Raw genomic sequence first — 17,237 nt, 5'->3', positions numbered from 1 at the left:
TAAATTCAACTCAAAATTTGATAAACACGTCACATTTTAACGATATAAGTTCAACTTTTTAACTAACTAATATATATATATATATATATATATATATATATAATGCTTAATTTTTAAAGTGTCCGGATTTCCAAGTCAAGAACTGTGGTTAATTTGGATATATGTTAGAGTAAATTGATACTTGGGTCGGATTGTGGGTTGATCTGTCCATAAAAAATTTACCCTAATATTTTTTTTACGATTTTTTATATTATTACTCGTGCTTGTGCACGGGATACATGCTAGTTGTATATAATTATAATTATAATAATTAATTTTAAAAAAACGATATTATCGATGCAGAATAGTAAGCAGTACTGTCTATCTATCAGGGTCACGCGAGGAGTAATAGTTAAAAGGCTTTTTGTTTTCTTTCTTTTTGCACAGAAACTACGAAAAGCTAAAACCCCAAGCTCTTCTTCTTCCTCCATCCCTCCCTACCTAACTGCAATGTCTTCTTTGATAATCAATCGATTTCTAGCGACACCATTAATACATATTTGCTAGAAGATTTCATTTTTCAGACAACACCCATAAAAGATAAATGAAAGGATAAGAGAAGATGAGGAAATGATTCTGCTTGTCTTCTTATTGAAGATTTCCCGGTAAATAGAATCTTACTTTCCTTCTTTAGAACAATCTCCATATCTTCTTTCTTTCCTTCCTTCGCCATTATCAATTAACTTCACCACCCACTTGAAGCTCGCTCGAAGCTTTATAGTGTAAACTCTTCTTTCATTTATTCTGTGAGAGTTATTTTCATGGTTAAGTTTTCCCTCTTCATCCTGTTACTTCTTTTCTTTCCTTGCAATTGTTCTATGCAATGTCAAGGAAGACCAATAAATCACATCTCGTCGGAGCCGCCGTCTTCACCATCAACTCCCCCTAGATTTAGCAACAAGCTATTCACCAGTATTATTCTGGGTATCCTTCTCGGATCCATTACCGGCATCCTCTGCTCTTTCTTTGTAGCCTGTGTAGTAATACGAGGTTTTGTTCGATACATAAGTAGAACGCCTATTCTTAAAGGCCCAGTTATCTTCTCGCCAAGAATAGACCCTAAAACACTACAATCAGCTCTGGCAAACGATAACCAGATTCTGGGTTCAAGCCGAAACGGTACATACTTCAAAACCACCCTCGATAACGGCCTGGTAGTAGCAGTGAAGCGGCTGCAGCCTCTGGAGGCTGAAACAAACACGAAATCTGTGAAAAGAGAGATGCAACAACAGCTGGAAATCCTAGCTAGCTTGAGACATCGGAATTTGATGAGCTTGAGAGCTTATGTTCGGGAGCCTGACAGGTTTTGTTTGGTTTACGATTACATGCCGGCGGGGAGTCTGGCTGATGCTATGAACAGAGTTAGGGAGAATGAATTAGAGTTAAGATGGGAATTGAGGCTTCGGATTGCTGTTGGAATTGTCAAGGGTCTTCAACATCTTCATTTCGGTTGTGTTCCTAGAGTTTTTCATTATAACTTGAAGCCGGCCAACGTTATGCTTGATTCGGAGTTTGAACCTCGACTTGCAGATTTCGGATTGGCTAAGTTAATGCCTAAGATGGATATTGCAACTACGATGTCGTCTGGTTATAGAGCGCCTGAATGTTTCCAGAACTGCAGGTAATGAATGTAATGATTCATATTTCAATTAGATTAGGTGATTTATGTTTCTGATTGATTTGGGTTTTGACAGGTATACAGATAAGAGCGATGTAATGAGCTTTGGAGTGATACTGAGCGTGTTATTAACGGGTAGAGATCCGATGGATCCATTTTTCATAGAAGAATCATCATCCGGGTCTGGGCATGGAAGTATAGGGAGATGGTTACAGCATCAGCAAGAAGCAGGGGAGGCAAAAGAGGTATTGGATAAGAGGATTATTGGAGAAGAAGTGGAAGAGGATGAGATGTTGATGGCGGTTAGGATAGCCGTTGCTTGTTTGTCTGATTTACCTGCTGATAGACCTTCAAGTGATGAACTAGTTGCCATGCTTACCCAATTGCATAGTTTCTGAGTTTTATTTATTTTATTTTATTTTATTTATTTATATATAACCCAAATCTTTAAGGGTTTGTTGTGAATTGTGACAAGATAATATTAAAGAAGAAAACATCAATGTGTTTTGGTGGGTAATAAGTCACTTTAGGTAAGACTTTATTATATATATATATAGATAGCTTTTTATTATTTTTATACAACATTGAAGCAAACCTAATTCTTTATAGTCCCACCACATTAAAGGAAAAAAGAGAATTGCTGCTGCTTTTTGTTAAGAGAATTTTGCATGTCTCCACCACCAAAGAAAAAGATTCTAATGCCACAATCACAACTTTTTTTTCTTTTGCTTAAAAGTGTTTTTGTTCAGTCATCATTATATTCATACCACAATTTTTTTTAAGAAAAAAAAGAAGAAAAAAACATTGTGTGTGTGTGTGTGAGAGAGAAAGTGATCTGGTTTGGTCAGCTGAATTGTTTGTCGTGGTTTAACAGGAGCAATTTAATGTAAGGTAAGGACTGGACAGGGTCTTCTGACTTACTTACCTAGCAATTTGTCATTTGCACTTTAGTATATTAAGAAATATCCAATTAATAAGTTTCATTAATTAATTAAACAAGTATATAATAATGCTATTATCTCTTTCTTTCTCAGTATCATATATATAATATATATATGTAAAAAAATACATACCCATGCTGTTTGTTTTTTAAGGGAAAAAATTCGTCATTATTATTGAGCAGTAGTAGAAATATTGTTACACTCCTGCTCCATTTCTTTGCGAGAAGCTTCCCAAAGTCGACGCTCGATACCCAACTTTCTCAATTCCGTCAATCCTTGCTCCACTACAGCACGTTTTTTTATTTAACCCAATCAGATAAAAAAAGGTAGTTTCATTGAATATTTAAGATTTGAGAACTAGATCGTAAAATTTACCATCAACAGCATCATGTGAGGACGGTGAATGTGCACTTCGGCTAATCCAGAACTTAAGTCGCTTATCAGCCGTCTCTTCTTCTATACCATGGAGTTTAGCTCTTTTCCAGAAATAGGTAAGCCATGCCTGAACAATAATGATAATAATACTATTATATGATTTTGCGAATATGCAGAAGAAGAGCATATGATAATTTCAGACTTCCAGTTGATAAAAATACATTAAATATCCTAACCTCTTTAAAAAGAACATCTTCGGACTCTTCAGGACTGAGTTCTGCAGGACACAATGACCTTTAGATTTAACAACAATATTACGAGTAGCTTCTAAGACCTCTATAGATAAACAGCAGGTCAGATGACCTTTGATTTCAACAAGAATAACAGTAGCATCATTGTCTAGCATGCAAACGTCTTTTCATATGCTTTTTTCACAAACTCAGGGAAGGAAATCTGGCTAATTCATATAAAGAAAGTAGCTTACCTTTCCATTCATTTCAAAACAACAAGGAAAACCTAGATTGACTACACAAACAAGATACGAAATGAATAGCATACCAGTAGCATCAGTGTACTTTGTGTGGCCAGGAGACTTCAGATCTGCAAGGAAATTAGGCAACAATACTAGTTCATGCTTATTTCATGGAGCTTTTATGTTGCCTTTCACTAAATGCTAAACACTAAAGGGCAAGCTGTATAGGTTCAGTACAAGGAGACAGTCATAAAGAAAGTGGGTAAAACCTGTGATAGATAATCGGATTGCATTTGGACGCCTTCGATGGGACAATGCGAGCAAGACCGCATCCTCAACCTTTGTGAGAAGACAAACGAAGAAGGTGCATCACATCAATATGATTATACACTTAACAGAGGATAATTTCGATCAATTCATGAAGATAACTCAGGAGTAAACCTTCAAGGAAGTAAGCTCCTTCAGGCCCATTTCAACTGAAAGTGTGCTCTCAATGTTCCCTTCTCCATTTGGATCAATTAAATCTTGGACGAGTATGTTCCTCCTTTCAGAATTCTCGCCCCCTATTCAATTTAGCATATACAGAGACTTTGGGTTAAAGAGAATGACGCATTCATACAAGCTGTTATGTTCTGAACATTAGATAGCACCCGCAATTTAAACACCATTTCCTAAGAGAAAAACAATGACCTTTATCCCAGCTTTCCTCTTTTGCCCTTTGTCCTGCAGAGGTTACTACTTCAAAAGGAAGAGGTGCTAAAGATGACCAGTACTCATGCTTTGTCACAGAAACATCTGAACAGATACCTGCACATCAACATGTGTCATAGAATTGATAATCAACTAACAAGGATAAATCATAAACATGTGTCATAGAATTCATAATCAACTAACAAGGATAATCAACTAACAACTTATTAAAACTGAAAACTGAAAATGCCTCGAGCAGAATGCCAGATTTGGCTATTACTACTAGCGATGACTGGGTTTTAGCGCTGAAACATCAATCTTCTGAGATAAAAAATACAGGAAACATTGTATCGACTCCATGATACTGCTATTTTTTTATCCAAGTGTTATAGGATTATAACAACAAAGAATCTGGGAGTAAGCTACTTCTTTCTTGTATAAAGTCTCAAACCAGGGATATGAAATATGAAAAAGCACTAATCCATCCATTACCGCAAAATTTGATCAAGATCTCTGAATAAACAATGAATAACTGATAATTCAGCAAGACTATTTTCTTTCTAAAGGAAATGAATTGTGTCCAAACTCCAAATTATCACATGCTGAATTACCATATTGAGCAGCCAAACCCCAGTATCGTGCAAGCCAACAACGTTTTAGAACTACTTCCTCCTGCAATGAGAATGACTCAATAATCACGCAGAAACTCACACAACTAGTTTCAGCAATAATATGATTACGCACCATCTCACTCTGCGTTAAGACCATCCTTTGTGTCATCATACGAAGTGATCTAACTTCTGATTCAACTTCATGAAGCTGGTCAGCAGCAGTCAAAGCCCCGGCTTTTGTTTTCTGATTCCAGCAAAAGACCAGTGCACTTAACACACTTAAGTAACAACTTTAGATGTGAATGTCTAAGTGCTGATTTTAGTCTGTAAAGAAAAGGTTAAATAATACTCCACCTTTACTTCTGATTTAAGAGAATTAATTTCCTCATCAACTACATCCTTTGTCTGTTTTGCATCTCTAAGTGCAGCCTGTGAGAATAAGGAGAAAACATAAAGATGTAAGAAAAGCATGTCATAAATGAGGACAAAAAGATTAGTTTAAATATTGAGGCCAATATTTATATTTACACAAACTAGGCATTGAAATATAACTTAGATCTCATTGACTTTAAAACAAAGGAACAAGTAAAGACAGTTTCATCCAGCTTTCAAGTATGTTAAGAAACACAAACATATCACTCACCTCTCTCTGACGTATTGAAGCTTCCTTTCTGCAAACATGTAAAATTTGGAGAACATGAACATGTATTGTGGTTGGGAAGATATTGAGTGCAAATGAACTAAGAAGAAATTTATCAACTTCATCTTACCTGTTTATTAATTTGGCTTCCAGGGACACACCTTCTCCCAGAGAAGCCACCTGAAAATCCAGTGCAATAATATATTTCATAATAAACTCCAAAAGAAGCTTGATCACTCACATGCATGCAAATAAGCAGACAGATTATTTATTTATTTATTGAAAGGGTGAAACACGACAAGTAGGGGTCAAACTCTTCCACCTCCACTTAAAAAGCAGACACTCTAACCACTCAGCTACACTACATTGACAACACACATACTATATTATAATGCATTCCCAACATAATTGCATAAAAACTATAATAGATCTCCTGGGTTCAACTAATAGTGACTAATTAGGATAGAACAACAACAATAACCAAGGTGACACTTAATAGATGAGATTTAACTATTTGAGAAAAATCCATTCTTATAAAACACAGAAATAAATTTCCTTGTCCCAGTTGTAGTTAGTATATAGTTATGAAGTCAATAAAGGTTCATCACCCTATAAATCAGTCAATAGAAGTTATGTCCCACCAAAAACCAGCAAGGAGAACCTAAAAGTTTTAGATTTTACTGCAGCATTTTAAGTCCCCTGAATAGATACTAGTGGTTTGGGTATTAGCTGATGAATATAACCTGACCTGTTTCTCAAGCTCCCTAACTCTGGCCTCTGCTTCCTCACAGCCCTCTTCTGCAATTCTGAGCTGTGTGACACAGTGCAAACTAACTTTATTCCATGAATAGCAAGCAGAAATGCATAGTTGGGCTAGTGCAACAATGGAGAAAAATATTTATGATCGTTCACCTTGTCAATGAGATTTTCATTTTCCTCTTGTAGCATGTCAAGCTGCAGAATAGCGAGTTTTTAATTGGTAAGTGATTATTGTGGCATAGTAATGCATGAACTCATTTTCACTGTACCTCTTTAGTTACAAAACAAGGAACATAAATCTCTATACTATGTACATGATAAAGAAAAACGTATATCCACCGTACGTACTTCATCACGAAGTGCAGAAGCCTCCATTTGATCTTTTGAGTCCTTCAATATTGTCATATCAATATCTGACGAGAATCTGCATTTAAACAATCATGTCAACATACCAACACAAGCAAATTAACAATTTGAAGGAGTGATTCAAAGTGCTAGAAAGGAAAAAGACTCGTGTCCTTACTAATTGCACTAATCTTTTTTTTTCAATTGATGACAGCCTTATTAGCCATGACTAACCTAGTGGTGCAAAAGAACAGTTGCCGACATAACTATACAAGTCCTTACTTTTCTAGATAACCCACAAGTAAAATTGAAAGATACGCTTTTTACATTGCCTTTCACCTTTTCTCCCGCAGCCCAGGAGGATCGAGAGGAGGTAGAGAAATTGCTGTCCTCAGTGAACTTCTCACGTGTGTCAGTGAGGGAACTGTAGGATTCGCCCCAGTCCTTCCAGCTGATGGCGAGCGAACCGATGTTGTATCTTCTACATGATTCCGGGCTAACTAATCCAGATACACAATAAGCCCTACTTCAAAAATCTAACAATATATGTAGAATTGAACAACTAAAGCTGCAACTTGAAAATTCCCTAGATGTTAAAACATAAACATTGATAGATACAGTAAACTCCTTGCTTTCTTCATCACTTATCCAGCATTCTTATTTCTTACATAAACAAAATATATCATAAACAAAAAATTTTTTTAAATGACAACTTGCACACACTAAAAACATCAAGATCTTACAGTATTGTCAACATAACACATATGATGTTCGAAGAGTATGAATTGCGTAAAATGCAAGCAAATTATGCATGGATATGCAATAAAACCGTAAATTGAATACAGATAAAAATAAAAGATTAGGTTAAAGTAAAAGAGGTACCGCAGGAGAAGCAGATCTGGAGTTATTATGAGATGGAACGGTTGGAATGGAAGATTTGATGTTATTGTTGGAATCGTTGAAGGAATTAACCGGACGAGTGAAAGAAGATGGAGGAGGAGGTCCAAATCTGAAGCCTAGATCATCATCGTCGTCTCCATGGTTGGCGGCTTGAGAAGCCATGACCTTAGCTAGACGCTGAGAAGCGGCTCTAGCGGCTACATTCTGAGTTCGCTTAATGTTAGAAATACCAGTAACTGATGAGGCGCGAACATGATGGTGGCGATTGACGGGAGACATAGCGGGAGAAGATGATCCGCCGGCAGTGATCCCCGCTTCGCTGCTCCATTGACGGGCGTAGACAGGACTAGCAGCTCTCTTCCGCTCCATCTGGAAACGACGGCAGACGACGACTGATGCCTAGCCTAGATCTTCGTTAAATGTTTCTAAAGACAATGGATATTCAATAAATATCTACAAAATTCTTATAAATATAACTTTGGACTTTTCAATTCACCATATTTTTTTTAACTATATATAGATAATATTTTGAAACAAAATAAATATTCAAATTCCATAATAATGGGATGTTTGAATAATGAATGAAATTCATTTGAATTTCTCTAACTGGTTACACCTTTAATTCTAGATTTGTATTTTACAACTTATATATTAGATTTTGGAACTACAAAAGGGCAACTTCTTAGTTCAGTAAGTTGTTTTTTTATAAGTTTATGTCAATAAATGTAATAGAGATTCTCAATATGTAACTATATCAAGTTCCTTATATGTAACTAAATTTGTATATGAATTGAATTTATGATAGAGAAACTTGGCATTGGAATTTTGGATACATTTGTATGTTTGGGTTATGAACTTTTGATCATTAGTTAATGGGCCATATCCAAACTTTTTTTCTTTCAAATTATATGGGCTTGTAACCCAATGGATATTTTGCTAGTTATCACCAACAATTTTACATATTCTTAATAACACATTTTATTTCATAGTAAGGTCAAAATGAGTGAATTATTAATCCACCAACCTCTTGGTTAATATATAGTTGGTCGAAACGAATATTCAAAATAATTTAAATTATTCGAATTTGAATTTTATTTTTGATTTTAGAATAAAATATTAAATCACTTTGAATATAAAAACAGTTTTTATTTAGGGTTCAACTCAAAAATAAGATTAATTCATTTTTATTATTTATTATATATAATTAAATAATTATATATAATATATTAAAAAAATCGAATTTAAATTCAAATTCGAATCCAAACCAAAAAATCTAATTCGAATGTGTTTCGATTTTATTAAAATTTATTTGTATTAGATTCGTTTTAGTGGTTAGAACAAATCGAAGAACACGAACTTAAAAACTCGAATAAACCGAAAATCGAATCAACACCTATGCACACAAGAAAAGAGACGTATGTTATTTTATATTTAAAATTAATAATAAAACTAATGAAATATTTATTTTCATCTATATATATATATATATTCGTACTTTTCAATTCTAATTCTTCACTTTTTATATATATAGTTAAGATGAGACGGAGAAAGAGAGTAAATATTAAAATAAATCATTCTCCTACACAAACTAAATAGCTAATATATGAAGAAATTTAACATAAATAAAAGAGGACCTCATCATATATAGAGAGAATTAAGTAATGTACTCGAAATATAAATAATTTTTTAAAAATAAATTAACAAGAGGTGATACAACAAGCATAGATGTGGGAAGATGATTAAAACAAATGATAAATTAATTGTACAACCACCTCTCCTCAATCTTCTTTCTCATATATAATTTTTGTTTTAGTTGGCGGTGGGATGAAATTAGAGCTATGTAACCGAAAATCTAGCGAAAGAGATTAGGAAGTCGATATCCTAGAGTAATGAAGAATCATGACATGATCAGTCGTAGTAATTGCCGGAGATGAAGAAGACGATGATGAAGAAGAGTCCCTCGGTAAGTCCCTTGAACGCCATATATTGTCTCTCACATATTGTAACGTTAAAAATGGCACAAGTTGTTGATTTCTACATCTTATCTCTATCTGCAATTAAACACATAAATAAATATAATATGATACTTATAATCAAATAATAACACATTAATTTAAGTTATATATATATATACACCACTCAAATTAATTAGTTGACAGATCCATAAAGAACGGCCATTTTCTCTCTTTATTTAATTGCTTTTTTTTTTTGTCCCAATTCATTTTTATTCACACGTCGCCATACTGGCCAACCTCATGCACGTCACATTTTACAAGAAAATATACATTATATATAAAAGGTCAAATATTCCTTTCTTAAAATATAAATTATTTCACCAATTTCTCACTTTCTTATTTAATCTCATTCCTACCTACCTACAAGTCTATGACCCGCCTTCCTAAAGTAACAATTTATTATTTTATCTTGTTACTTATTTCTTACTGTATATAATTATATCCCATTAATTATATTACTTCTTCATCCCTATTATGATGTTTATGCATGCAATAAAGAAAAGTACATACCACCAAACACGTGCACACTAACTTACCCACTTACATATTAAAAAAACACCACTTTTTTTTTATTATACAAAAAAAATTGTTGATGATTCAATAGTTAATGATGATACGTCATAATGACGGGTATGTATGTTAGCATTCATATTATAAGCAAGGATATGTTTATTTTATTTTATTTGAATTTCAACTATTTAGTAATGATTTTGTTACAGATTAATCCATTAGTGATATATATATATATATATAGCTTCATGCATTGCTTTACCTCAACGTAAAAGAAAATGATTTAATACGCACAGTCTACAGAAAGAGAATCATGATTTGATTGGAAGATTGGGATCATTTAAATTTCTTTCCTCCAAAGTGCACCACTCCACTTCAAAGGGGTCCTACTTTTTATATACACCTTAATTAAATTATCACAAAAAATAATAATATACATTTTAATTCCCAAACAGCCCCTTAAACCTAAATAGAAGTGGGAATGATGAGCTGTAATAAACGAAAGCATGACGTAGTCAGATCGAATTAAGGTTGATGATCATGACTTGGCTCATCAGTTTGAAAACCACACGCTCCACTTACATGTGATATTTTAGTCCCTCCATTAATTTCACTTTTTATTATTATCATCCTTCAATTTAATTTACAAGATTATTTATTAATATTTTGTATAAGGCTTATTATATGATTTCAAATTCCAAGTATTCTTATAATTATCATCCTATACCTAATTACATATTTAAGTCAATGCTCCCCTTACTAAGGACAATGAACTAAGTGAAAAACATGCATGGGTGTCTTAAATTACATTCTTATTAAATGATTAATTGTTTTGAAATGATGGAATTAGTATTAATATAATTTATATTTTAAATTGATTTAATTGATTTGTCGTCCCCTTGACCAACATAATGAGATTTGCATGCATCTTAGGCTTAATCTTGTTAATGTTGACACGTTACAAGGTAGGTATAAAATTAGGGTTGACCTAGCTTATAATGAAGAACAAATTATCAGAAGAATGTTGATGGTCACACATTTATTCTAAGTAATACTTAATTAATTAATTAATCTCTCTACGGGTATATTTTAGGTGAATAATTTAGTCAACTTGTTTATATATGGTTGGTGGTAGCAAATTTAATTAATAAATAATATTGTTTAATTATAGATTGTTGTAACTTGTATGTTAGTTGTTTAATTAATTAATTAGCATGGTATGTTATGGTTTAGGGTAGTTATTAATTATAATCATAATTAAGAAATTCTTGGCATTTCCTTACATCATGGCTGGCATGTAGTGAATACAAATAAACATATATCCAAATCATGATATGATATAATGGACTTAGTTAATATGCTAATGATTAATTCTATAATTCATTATATATATATATATTTAGTTCCATGTTCAAGGAAGAATGTTGCAAGCAACACGAATCTTAATAAACATATTTATATGCATGCATGTCCTTTTCACAACTGTCATGTTAATTAAAATCTTAGTCTAACATTTAAATACTATTTTTTTTTATATAAATGATTCTATATAAAAAAATATAGTTATATTCCATACTATAATATAAATATTAAGATTATATTATACAACATAGATGGGTATATAATTAGGAATATATTGCATGAAAATCACCTTTCTTTACACTCTTCTATACTTTTAATTTATATATATATATATTAATCATTCCATTAATTCCTATTTTTTCCTAGAGAAAAATGAGGTAAGAAATCAGCAAAATAACTTATTACATATATAGTTTGTCATATTATTTTCAAAGTATGGAGATCAAGAAAGACTTGTAACATGTTGTTTTGAGCCTTAGGTTTTTATTTGGTCTCTTTTTGAATAGTTATGATGTCACAAATTTATTTATTTTTGAATTATGGATACGATTACACATTTCATGACGTAGGGTGTATATGTTTATTTTTTTTTTAATGATATGAGTACTTAATCTTTCACTATATAATGAATTTATGTAAAGAAGTATTATTTTTTTAAAAGAACACAACAAAGTAAATAATATAAAGTATGGATTGGGAAAACAATATTCTCTTTCCTTCAAATAAGCCCAAATCGATGCATATTTCGATCACACATGCATTTAATCGACAACCTAGTATTTTTTTATTACAATTCTCACAGTTATATACGGATCTTATGATATATTTGTTTGATAATTCAACTTATGATATCTCCAAGTTTCAAGGAGGAAACTTGAAAGGGAATGAGTTTTTGCTCTTTATTGCGAATTGTATGAGAAAAAAAACACGTATAAAAAACCCTAGATAAAGTGAAAGTCAAGTTTAGATTGCTTCAAAAGGGAGAATGTTTCTCATGTGCTGATTGTCTATCATCAACTCCATTGCAACCAATTGAAAATCTTCAAAAAAAAAAAATTTGAAGATCAAAATAGAAGGGCACATCTGACATTTCCTCGATGTTACTCTTCAAAACGATTGAAACTAAGAAACTCCAATGTTGTGATGGAGAGACCGTCTTGGTATTAGGGTCCTCCACGTGTGATGGAACATATATAGACACATATGAGGAACACGAGATTTGTGTTATCAAACATCAAATCTATAGCTAATTCAACCAACACCCTCTTTTGATCCTCAAAGTTTTAATACATAACAAATGCCTTAATTTTATTGATCCACATACTTCATCAATGATGACCAATTGCATATAAAGGGGAATTTTTTCAATCAAAAACTTTGTATCACTCTTCAATACAAAGATGCATTTGTTTTGATTATCCTCTCCATTTTTCTACTCTATTTCTAAGTTTTATCACATTGGTGTATGATATAAAGTTTCTTATAATTAGCTCTTGCATTTTTTGTGATAAGACTTTGCATGAGGGGATAAATTATATTCCTAATTCTTAGGGTAACTTGCATAGGATAATTAAGCATATTGGATGACTAGAGTCTTGGAATGGCAAGAGTTTAGCCAAATCTTCTCACTTCTTAAAGAGGGAGAAAACTAATTATTTAATCCAAAATGAAGCATCAATTGTGTAATTTATAAGGTTTAAATGAGAGGTAATGTATCTAGCTAGACTAGACTAGACTAGTTATCTTTTTTTAGTGTTTTGTTTTATCCTTTTATTCCTTATATATGTTTTTTGGAGCAGTAATATTCTAATTTGTGATTCCAAATCTTATTTTTCTTTTATAATAGTAAAGTTTATAACTTTAATTATTAAATCAGCTTAATTATATTTAAAACTATAATATGTGTCACTTGATGGTTAGAACACAGTATTCATATACAGAATAATATTTTTATTTCTATATATATCATGAAAACAAATTAATAGAAAACATTTTTTAATTAGGTTTTATATGCAAAGAAGATTGAGACATCATGGAATATAGTAAAAGCATGTTTTAATAAGACAATTTAGGAAAGTAAAGAAATTAAATATCGAGCTGATCTAATGAAGGTACACAAATTTATTAGGGAAAATATTGCTTATAAAGATTAATCTTGAACTAGGGCTCTATAATGTACGAATTCCATAGTAACCCGTATTTGCAATCAAAATCTACATTAAGAAATCAAACATATATATATAGTCACTTAAGTTTAATTGCTAGATTGAGAAATTTTAAGTTGAGTTGTGAATTTACTTAAATGTCAATATTAGAAGCAATTATTCTTACATCACTTATTTTCGGCTATAATTAGACATTTTCTAAATAAAATGTTTGAGTGTATTAAATAACTTACACCTTATTCCCTAATTAAAAAAAATGTTGGTGGATGAGTTTTTACTCAATTTATTTCCTTTTCCTCTTTGCCCATAATAAATGACCTTAAGAACTTCTAATTCTCATCACTTGCACTTTAGGGCAAGCAAGGTCGTGTCATTGAGACATAGCTTTCATGGATATATTTGACATGAAGGCAACAGCATCGTAATCCTATTTTTTTTTTTCTTATTACAGTTGCATTTCTATATTTGAAAAGGGGAGAAATGGTTTCCTTAGAGTTTGGGAAAGAGAAGTTGAGATGTAGTTTTCTATCTTTAACATGTTCAAATATATATTATCTCCTTAATCAACCCATATAATCCCTCCCATCAATCAAAATCTCTTAATTAACTAGCTAGCTAGGTAATTAAGCAATTAGAATATGATCACATCATATTGGATTTGTGATCACTTGCTAAAATGCATTCCATTATGGGATCTAATAATAATAATTAATCACTCTTAAAGAATAGGAAAGTGACTAGCTAGCCAAAAGTATATATACTTCATACCTAAAATATAATGTAACTTATAAGGGTTCTAATTCATATCATGAGAACCAACCCATTTTAATTAGCTGCAACATTCCTCTCATTCATATCTCACCAACTTCCTTCATGTGTGCTTATAAAATTCTTCCAATAACTAATTAAAAAGAAGATACTTATAATGAGTTATATAATGATCTATCTCTTTTTTCTCTCTCTCTCTCTTTGGAATCATTGCCTATTAAATAAAAAGTTTTTCATTCCTAAAATCCTTTATAAATCAAATGACAGTATATAGGTAAGAAAGGAAAATGCATTTTAAATAAGTTTAATCTAGGTTAAGAAAATTACTCACCTCTGATTCGTTGCTGAGTTTTAGTTTGTTCACTAGATACTTCATCAACGAACGAACCGTCATTCTCCCGTCTCTACAAAGTGAATAAAAATGATTTAAATGAAACTCTTGAAAATAAATCATTCATTCAACACATGATATAGAACAAATTAAGTATGAAAATGGGTAATTAATTAGAGATTGACGTACTTGATTCTCAGGTAGCTCTTGGGTATTTGAGGCAAAAAGGGTTCTTTAGATCTGCATTGAGAAAACAAAACAAAATTATTTATATTATATGGGACAAAATTAAAAAGGAATATATATATAGAAATATCTTACTGAGTTTGGGATGCTTGAAGGATAAACCACAGGCCGGAATGGGGTCTCCGGGGAGGACTAATAACTCTGAAATCAAAACTAGGGCCTGCCACGTCAGCTGCGGCCGGCCGGAGTTGAGGAAATGGTCTTGTGAAGTAATTAGATCCAGAGGTTGGCGGAAAATTATAATTAGAAACTGCTGCTGCCGCAGCTAACGACTGAAAATTTCTTGAAGGGATATTGTCATGAGTTGTTGTTGGTCTAAACACAAAGTTTAAATCTTGATGCCGAGGGACTGGATAGTAATTAACACCCGTCGGAGGTTGTTGAAACATCAATGAATTAGTAGTTGTAGTAGTACTAGGATTCATATAATTATAAGGAGCTGCCGCCGACGACATCATGACCGTTGACGGTTGAGATTGGGAATTACCGCCGGCCGGTAACAGAGTCAGTTCCAGCAATCCGGGTCGGGTGACGGACGACGAATTAGTCGGGTCGTGGGGACGATCGCGCTTGTTGGTGACTTGGCGGCCGAGGCCGAGTTTGAGCCAGCCGCCATCTTGTTCGAAATCTTTGGAGGTTGAACCGGGCGCCGGTTCGTTAAGACTCTCTGTGGTTCTAGATTCTTCTTGTTCTTCTTCTACTGCTTCTTCTTGATGATGATGATCATGATCTGGCGCCATGGGAAAGTCGACGAGGGATTGATGAGAATAATTATCTGACGACTCCGTTAGTAAAAAACTTTTGTCGTAATTACAGTCATACCCTTGTAATTTGCTCATACCATAAGTACTGGAATAATAATTAAGGTTTTGATGATGAGAGAAGGGGTCAATCATGGTCATATTGAAAAACCCAGAAATCCAAAGTAACAATAATCCAGATGATTGATAATAGTAGTGACAACAAAATGAGCTTGATTAATCTTGCTGATGATGGTGTGAAAGCAATCCATGGATCTTGGTTACAACTTAAGATCAATTCCAACCAACACCCATTGACCAGCTAGCTAGCTAGCTAGATGTTATGTCACAACTTAGATGAAGATGAAGAAGAAGAAGATTTTGGGTTGTGTTTGGTGGTGGCTGGTTTTTATCTCTAAAGAATAAAACTTGCAAATCTCACTTTCCATTAGTTCTCTTTGTTTGGAAGTTTGTGATTTTAATCTCATCAATGAACATGAGATGAGATGGGATGGAAGAATATAACTTAATTGTAGATAGAGAGAGAAAGAGATGATCAGTCAGCTTTTGCTTAAATATATCATAATAATAATAATATATATGGTTGTTGTTGTATTATAATATAATAATATTAATATATGAGTAAGGAAAGGGAATAATTTAAATCTTAGGTTAGGACAATAATTACGTAATTCGAAATATGTATGTTTTTTCAAAAACAAAAAAAATTAGAGTTAACGTCGTCCAGCTAACACGTCGAGGAAGGGTATGTTCCACTTCCATAGGGAGGTTGAAATTACCGTAAAAGGCTCCTTCCTTTTGGAATATCTCCAAAAGGTCCCTTTTAAGCTTTAGCCGTTTCTGAATAATCCCAAACCCAGACCAAAATAGCCTTCTATGGATAAAATAAAAACACAACACTTTTTTCCATTTTTTTTTTCTTTCAAAAAATAGGTCTGATTTATTTATATGATTTGAAATAATGAAGTTTTTTAGAGTTAATTAATATTTATAGTAAGATTGATAATTAATGTTAATAATGATGAAGTAGTGATGTTTTTAATTGGATAGAAAGAGAGTTTTTGTCTCTTCAAGAAACCTACTTACTTAGCTAGCTAGTTATGAAATTAAGGGTCTAGTTAATTATAAACCCCAAAATAATTTAAAAATATAATTGAGAAATGAAGTTAGTGGTAAAATCAGTGTCATGATGAGCTTACCTGTACAATGTATGTATATTTATAAAAAAGAATGGACATAATTAATTAGAAGAAGTATATGATGGTTTAATAATTATTAGAAAGAATATGTTTACAATCCAAACAAGGCCTGAGACTTGTTTGGCATGCATGATTGTGTTTCTGGGGGGTCTCCCCCTAAAGGAATGTATAATCCCTAAGTAAGTAGTACTGGGACGTGGCCATGAAGGACACCCTCTTCCTCTAAAGCATGTGCCTCCCATTCTCTAATTTTTTTTTAATTTTTTTTTTAAACAGACAGACATCCATTTAGAGTTTGTTTGATGTTGTGTTTTTTACTCCCTTTATACAAATTAAAAACCCAAATAATTTACTGTACCCACATTAATGTTTTCATTCGTTTGTCAGGGGCGGGAATTTATATATGGTTTTAACTTTTAACCAAATAAAATACTATCATAATGCGTGAAATTCATCAGTTTGTAAGTAAAAATGTTAATTTTTTTATATG

At 32.5% G+C, this 17,237-nt stretch overlaps 3 protein-coding genes across 4 annotated transcripts; 1 reads left to right on the top strand and 2 right to left on the bottom strand.

The window, feature by feature from the left end:
* The first annotated feature begins 406 nt into the window (after nucleotides 1-406).
* Nucleotides 407-2,169, top strand: LOC124926537 (inactive leucine-rich repeat receptor-like protein kinase CORYNE). 2 transcript variants are annotated; one of them, XM_047466782.1, is made up of 3 exons: nucleotides 407-639; nucleotides 753-1,660; nucleotides 1,734-2,169. In XM_047466782.1, exons 1-3 carry the CDS (start codon nucleotides 610-612, stop codon nucleotides 2,053-2,055), a joined length of 1,260 nt encoding a protein of 419 aa, XP_047322738.1. In that variant the 5' UTR covers nucleotides 407-609; the 3' UTR covers nucleotides 2,056-2,169. The 2 variants fall into 2 exon arrangements, with proteins under 2 accessions (XP_047322738.1, XP_047322739.1); XM_047466783.1 differs by having other exon boundaries at nucleotides 407-1,660.
* A 389-nt stretch (nucleotides 2,170-2,558) lies between these two features.
* LOC124927064 (coiled-coil domain-containing protein SCD2) lies at nucleotides 2,559-7,834 on the bottom strand. Its single transcript, XM_047467405.1, has 17 exons — nucleotides 7,373-7,834; nucleotides 6,830-6,990; nucleotides 6,494-6,569; nucleotides 6,299-6,340; nucleotides 6,135-6,197; nucleotides 5,517-5,566; nucleotides 5,390-5,417; nucleotides 5,101-5,175; nucleotides 4,880-4,990; nucleotides 4,747-4,807; nucleotides 4,136-4,252; nucleotides 3,887-4,008; nucleotides 3,715-3,784; nucleotides 3,532-3,573; nucleotides 3,210-3,250; nucleotides 2,974-3,100; nucleotides 2,559-2,882 (listed from the first exon to the last, which is right to left on the bottom strand). Exons 1-17 carry the CDS (start codon nucleotides 7,757-7,759, stop codon nucleotides 2,770-2,772), a joined length of 1,686 nt encoding a protein of 561 aa, XP_047323361.1. The 5' UTR covers nucleotides 7,760-7,834; the 3' UTR covers nucleotides 2,559-2,769.
* A 1,175-nt stretch (nucleotides 7,835-9,009) lies between these two features.
* Nucleotides 9,010-16,094, bottom strand: LOC124927728 (protein LAX PANICLE 2). The gene is made up of 4 exons (XM_047468187.1): nucleotides 14,863-16,094; nucleotides 14,731-14,781; nucleotides 14,542-14,614; nucleotides 9,010-9,441 (listed from the first exon to the last, which is right to left on the bottom strand). The coding sequence occupies exons 1-4, from the start codon at nucleotides 15,687-15,689 to the stop codon at nucleotides 9,256-9,258; spliced, it is 1,137 nt and encodes a 378-aa protein (XP_047324143.1). The 5' UTR covers nucleotides 15,690-16,094; the 3' UTR covers nucleotides 9,010-9,255.
* Between the last annotated feature and the right edge of the window lie 1,143 nt (nucleotides 16,095-17,237).

The sequence above is a fragment of the Impatiens glandulifera genome, chromosome 2 (assembly GCF_907164915.1).
Source record: "Impatiens glandulifera chromosome 2, dImpGla2.1, whole genome shotgun sequence".
In the NCBI taxonomy this organism is placed as follows: Eukaryota; Viridiplantae; Streptophyta; class Magnoliopsida; order Ericales; family Balsaminaceae; genus Impatiens; species Impatiens glandulifera.
The sequence above is the reverse complement of the archived record's forward strand: the minus strand, read 5'-3'. Positions and strand labels throughout refer to the sequence as shown.

Coding starts and splice junctions, on each gene's coding strand:
- LOC124926537 (XM_047466782.1), top strand. CDS start 610: ATGATTCTGCTTGTCTTCTTATTGAAGATT. Junction 640..752: donor TTGTCTTCTTATTGAAGATT/TCCCGGTAAATA, acceptor GCTCGCTCGAAG/CTTTATAGTGTAAACTCTTC. Junction 1,661..1,733: donor GAATGTTTCCAGAACTGCAG/GTAATGAATGTA, acceptor GGGTTTTGACAG/GTATACAGATAAGAGCGATG.
- LOC124927064 (XM_047467405.1), bottom strand. CDS start 7,759: ATGGAGCGGAAGAGAGCTGCTAGTCCTGTCTACGCCCGTCAATGGAGC. Junction 6,198..6,298: donor ATGAAAATCTCATTGACAAG/GTGAACGATCAT, acceptor TGTGTCACACAG/CTCAGAATTGCAGAAGAGGG. Junction 3,574..3,714: donor AATCCGATTATCTATCACAG/GTTTTACCCACT, acceptor ATTTCCTTGCAG/ATCTGAAGTCTCCTGGCCAC.
- LOC124927728 (XM_047468187.1), bottom strand. CDS start 15,689: ATGACCATGATTGACCCCTTCTCTCATCATCAAAACCTTAATTATTAT. Junction 14,782..14,862: donor CTTCAAGCATCCCAAACTCA/GTAAGATATTTC, acceptor TTCTCAATGCAG/ATCTAAAGAACCCTTTTTGC. Junction 9,442..14,541: donor AACTCAGCAACGAATCAGAG/GTGAGTAATTTT, acceptor GTTTAATTGCAG/ATAGAGATAAGATGTAGAAA.